Source organism: Alosa alosa, chromosome 21 (genome assembly GCF_017589495.1).
Source record: "Alosa alosa isolate M-15738 ecotype Scorff River chromosome 21, AALO_Geno_1.1, whole genome shotgun sequence".
NCBI lineage: Eukaryota > Metazoa > Chordata > Actinopteri > Clupeiformes > Clupeidae > Alosa > Alosa alosa.
The window spans coordinates 575,727-581,040 of record NC_063209.1 but is presented as its reverse complement, the minus strand read 5'-3'; the positions used below and the strand labels follow the sequence as shown (position 1 = coordinate 581,040).

General features: G+C 40.9%; 1 protein-coding gene across 1 annotated transcript; it reads right to left on the bottom strand.

Moving 5' to 3' along the window:
- Positions 1-3,211: 3,211 nt before the first annotated feature.
- LOC125286792 lies at positions 3,212-4,608 on the bottom strand. Its single transcript, XM_048232069.1, has 3 exons — positions 4,482-4,608; positions 3,328-4,389; positions 3,212-3,226 (listed from the first exon to the last, which is right to left on the bottom strand). Exons 2-3 carry the CDS (start codon positions 4,387-4,389, stop codon positions 3,212-3,214), a joined length of 1,077 nt encoding a protein of 358 aa, XP_048088026.1. The 5' UTR covers positions 4,482-4,608.
- Positions 4,609-5,314: the final 706 nt, after the last annotated feature.

The window sequence follows — 5,314 nt, the reverse complement described above, 5'->3', positions numbered from 1 at the left end:
TACTGCTAGACCTAGTAACATCAGGGATGTGATTGGTAAAGGTCAAAAAAGCAGGAAAATATGTGTAGCACGGAGTGACCCCCGCCCCTTCCCCCAGGGTATATGGTATATTACCCCGTCCCAACTTTTTTTGAAACATGTTGCTGGTATCAAGTTCAAAATTAGCATATATTTTCCACAAAATAGTCAAATGTCATTTTCAACATTTGATATGTTGTCTGTGTCCTATTTGCAACTAAATATGAGTTTAAGAGATTTGCAGATTATTACATTCTATTTTTATTTACGTTTTACACAATGTCCCAACTTTTTCTGTTTTGGGGTTGTATAAAACTATACACTATAGCCTATAAACTATACAAACTACTGGTGGTCCAACCACTAGAAGTCAGCCACTACTGACGCTGTGCCCTGTCCTGCTTCTTTACCTGGAGCGATAGCCATCCCTTGCATGACCTCTCGCTGCATGTCGAGATCCTGAAAAACACAGAATATTCATACATTTCAGAAGGCCTGACAAAATACAAAAGTAACTGTTTTAAATTGTGTCAGGGCTGTACAGTGCGACATATATGTCGCACATGCTACAAAAAAAATTGTTTGTGTGATGGATGATTTACCAACATAGCACTGGTAAAAATACTCACTAGGAGTGGACATCTCCCAGGGACTGTCCGCACTCTCCACTTGGCCACTCTCCACTCCATCTTCATGGGCTAAAACACATGAATGAGCCTGTGACTCATGTTGTACACGACACATTTCAAGCTTCTCAAGTTGGCATCAGTACTCACAAGTATTGAGCAACATGTTTGTGTCCTCAATGGGCTGCAGCTTCCTTGGTGCAGTAGGGAAAGTGGGTAGCTTGACGGCTATACAGAGGTAATAATGTAAAACTAAGCATATCAATCTCCAAAAATATATAATCTTAAAGAATTTAATTCATTTTGAAACTGGAAGAGAAAACAATTACCCATGACACTCTCCTCATCCGAATCTGTTAATCCTGCAATTTTTTTTAATAAACATTAATGTCTCAAATTTTAGGCCCAATTTGTATCAACCAATTTCATATTACAAATGTATTAAGTAGGGGTGTCACGATTCTCCAAATCCTCAATTCTATGTAATTTTCGATTTTAAAGTCACGATTTGATTCGATTTTCGATCTTTTTCAAATATTACTATTAATGCATTCCTTATATGTTATTTAGTCTTTTCCTTTTCTTTTTCGGGGGGCTTTTATTTTGAAACCGCTTTAAAACCGTTCCAACCGCGAGGTTGTAATATAACAGAACTAACATTAGGCTAAAACAGAGACGTGAACATTTTGAAATGAAACAACACAGAATGTTAATTTGATTGTTTCAGCACATTCCGAAGAGACCCAAGGTTAGTGTTCATGGAATATGTAAATGTGCATTTTAAGCCTTAAAGTAACTTTGGACTGTAATTAGACCATCTTTTCACTTGCTAAGTTGAGTAGGCTAAGTTAGTTTTAATTGACGTGAATGAACGAATACTTCCACACCGGTGATTTCAAAGTAGCAAGAGGGGCTTTGATTTCGGTAGGTTGATGTGTAGGCCTATATTTTAACTGGCTGCAGCCTAAAATTAGAGGAGTGTTGACGCTGCAGTTCAGCACGTGCATGTGTGTTTGTGCGTCTTGGCATACATGCTGGACGTGACATTGGGGGTGTGGCTGCATCGTCGATTCTACTTTTAAGTTCGAAGTTCAAGATTGAGATGTAATTTCGATCGATTTCGAAATAAAATCGAAATCGTGACACCCTTAGTATTAAGTATTTCAGATTGAGAAACATACCACTTCTAACAAAATCCTCCGGGATTCCTTTTTTAGTGCGCTTCCTCGTTGATTTAATCACCTCATTGTCCTCCTCCTCCTCTGCCTGGCTGGTCAAGTTGTAGGTGTCACATTCACGACGCTTATCTAAGAGTTAAACGATTCATCTTACAACAAACAAACAAAATATTCAACAACTTTGAAATGTATTGAATTTTCTATTCATCTACACAACACTTGCCTGAAGTAATTTTTATCTTTATTAATGAAAATGTCATCCAATCATCCTGGGGTTTAATTTTGTCCTTTATAGCTTTTTCAGTATTTGTTGCGCTCATTTTACGTGGCCATCTGACGGTCTTTTTTTCTCTGTTGATCCAAATGTCAGGAACTACACCCTCCTCCTCTTGGGTACCCTCCCTCCAAACAGCCCGTGTGTACATGACCTGGAAAGAAAAGCACATGCATGTTACTTTAAGTTTTTAACATTTTAGTCCAAAGTTCAAAAATGTTGAGAGGGTTTGGACATGCACGGAAGAGCGATGAGGGTTACATTGGGAGTAGGATATTGTGGCAGGAGGACAGAGAGAAGCCCAGGGAGGTGAGAAAGGACATGCAGGAGTCACCGGGGAAGATACAGAAAACAAATGGATGGAAACAGGTGATTAGCTGTGATGATGCCTGATGGAATTTAGCAAAAAGAATAAGAAAATTCAACCTTAATATGCGTGTTCCCGACCATGGCGAAGGGGTATGAGGACAAAACCACCAGCTTCTTGTGGGAGGCAGGCCACCTTCCGGAACAGATCCCTTTCTTGCAGTAGTGCGTTTTTCATCCTGACATGACCATTTCCTATGCACACTATGTTCAGCAGTCCAGAGCTACACGGTTGGTGAAATAATAGTGAAGTGTGATGCTGGCGCAGAATTTCACAAGCAAAAGTCCCGTCTGCATTTTTCTGTCGAACAAAAGCAAAGCTGTTGTCCCTCAAAAGAAAACAACTGTCCTTATTTTTAACAAAGGCAAACACTTTAGGGTGTCTCTGGCTATTGTCCACTTCTGAATGCTCGATTTCAGCCAAACGTCTGGTTACTTGTTCTAAGGGACTTCTCCCGCTCCTCACATGTTTCTTGACTTGACAGTTGAAGTGGCTGGCATCCTCTTGGAGATGAATTAGTCCATGTACATTGTAAACAGGAAAGGTCTTGCCATACAGGTCAGCACAGCACATGACAAAATGTTCGATTAGCTCTTGAGCATATTGGAGATAGGCATTTCGAATCCGCTCATCTGACTCCAGCATTATCGACATGGATACGGTCAAGGACAAGAAATGTTTGTATTTTTCAGGGGACAACACATTTTTCAAAACCACAGGACCTGTGTACAGCAAAAACTGCCGTAGTTCAGTGGCTTTCCACCTATCAATTTCACACAAACCCCGAGGTTGTCGAGCAAATTCACTTGGCATCTTCCCTCTCAGTGCAACTAGTTTTTGAGAAATGTCATCCTTTTGTCTCACAGATAAACGACAGACTTTTGGGCCTCGAGTCAAGTAAATTAACAGGCGCCTAACTACTCCCAAGCAGACAATGTGCATATAATCCAAGACAAATGAGCTAACGCAAGGAATTCCAGCAGCAATGAAGGGGCTGATACCAGTTTGGTGGTTACTGTACTCCACTCTGGAGAAACCATCATCTGTTCGAGAAGTGCTTACCTGTTCACTGAAAACTATTCTTCTCTCAACACAAGTACCTCTGACTAAACATCGTTCACAACTCTCATAGGCAGTATGACCCTTAATACATTTCAGAAATGCCCTTGCTGGTGCATCACAGATCAGAGCATCAATATTGACAGTGTAAGTCTGGCCTTTAAAAACTATACCATTGTCCTTGAGATGTTTGTATTCAGACACAAAGTCTTTTAAATAGTTCTCAAGAGGATTTGGCTTACTTTGTCCACTAAACATGGCTACAATGAATGGATCAAAATGGCCACACTTCACCAGTATTGGCCAGAATTGGACACCACTACTTCTGAAAAGTGGGATGCCATCAACGTTTACGCTGAGGTGCACATCATTACTCTCCATCTGACTTAAGTAACGGCAGATACCCTTTTCTAAGCCGTAGTACTTGTACTGACCACCACATTTAGGCTCTGTTGTGTTATGCTGCGGTGTAGCAAGGAGTGTCCGACAATCCACAGGCAATAGGTGCCCTTGCTTTCTTAATATGGATAACAAACCATTAAGCGCTCTGTGTGTCACTTTGTACTCTAAGGCCCACTGTCTCAGTTCGTCTTCAAAGCTGGTCACTTCAGCTTCATTTGGTTCCTGTTCCAAGTCAGTAGACCAGTAGTCCACATCAGTGTCAAAGTCATCTGATGTCTCAAGAGCATTGTCACTCATTACCCTATCTGGGGTGCCAGGCACATTATCACTGTTGCAACTACTTGGAGTCCCAGGCACACTTGGGACGTTTTTAATGCCCTCTTGTTCACCATCACTGTCAGAATAACGTAGCAGTTGATCCAGTTCTCTTTGGCGTTTCCGCCACTGTCTTACTCTCAAAGTCATCTGTAAACACAGGCGTCAAATAAACAGTAAAACTAAATTAATTTGGATTGAGGCCTATACAAAAGGAACGAGGATGAGATCACAAAACGTACCTTGTTTGGGTGGTTTACTGTATCTCCTAAAAGGGAAGGTCACCTCACTCCTTACAGAACCCGAGAGACAGAAAAAAAGGGTTAAACACATTAAAGTTTTCATTCCCCTTTGCACAACAGTAAAGTGTTGCAGTAATAGCCTACAGTTTACAAGCACATTATGGGCTTTGAGTTTATATGACCCTGACCATGGTTACTGCCTATTGGATATGACCAGAGACTTTCATGGACTTAAGTCATATATACCTCTTTTTCGCCACTGACATGTAATATATGTAAGGTCCAACCTGTAAGCTAATCACGAATGTTGGCCAACATGGAAAGGATCTCTATGGATATATAACAAAAAGGAGCAGAAACCAGTGTGTGGTGTGAAGTTAATTACTGGCACATAAGAGCATGAATAAATCAATGACACGCTGTTGCGTTGTCCACATGAGACACCGTCTTCACTTCACTTATTGCAATTTCCACATTACTATATTAGTCAGAGTCTGGACTAGCGTAGCCTAGGCTTAGCTTTGCCTAATAATGAATCACGCTGAAAGCACGCAGACATGCAGCTTCGCGTTAACACTTGCGTGCATGGCGGTGTTTAAAACATGACTGCCAAAGTCTAAGTAACCTGTTTAACATCCAAAGACAGTCATTGCCCTTCTCAAGAGTGAATGACAGAGTTAACAACATCACAGCGAGCCGTTTGAGACGGGAGACCAGAAATAAATCAATAGTAAAGCGACTTCGTCCACTAAACTGATTGCCGTTGACTAATTTTTTTCATGGTCGATTCGTCGACTAATTGCAACAGTGTTTGTATGGGCAGTAGTAAGTTA

Coding starts and splice junctions, on each gene's coding strand:
- LOC125286792 (XM_048232069.1), bottom strand. CDS start 4,389: ATGACTTTGAGAGTAAGACAGTGGCGGAAACGCCAAAGAGAACTGGAT.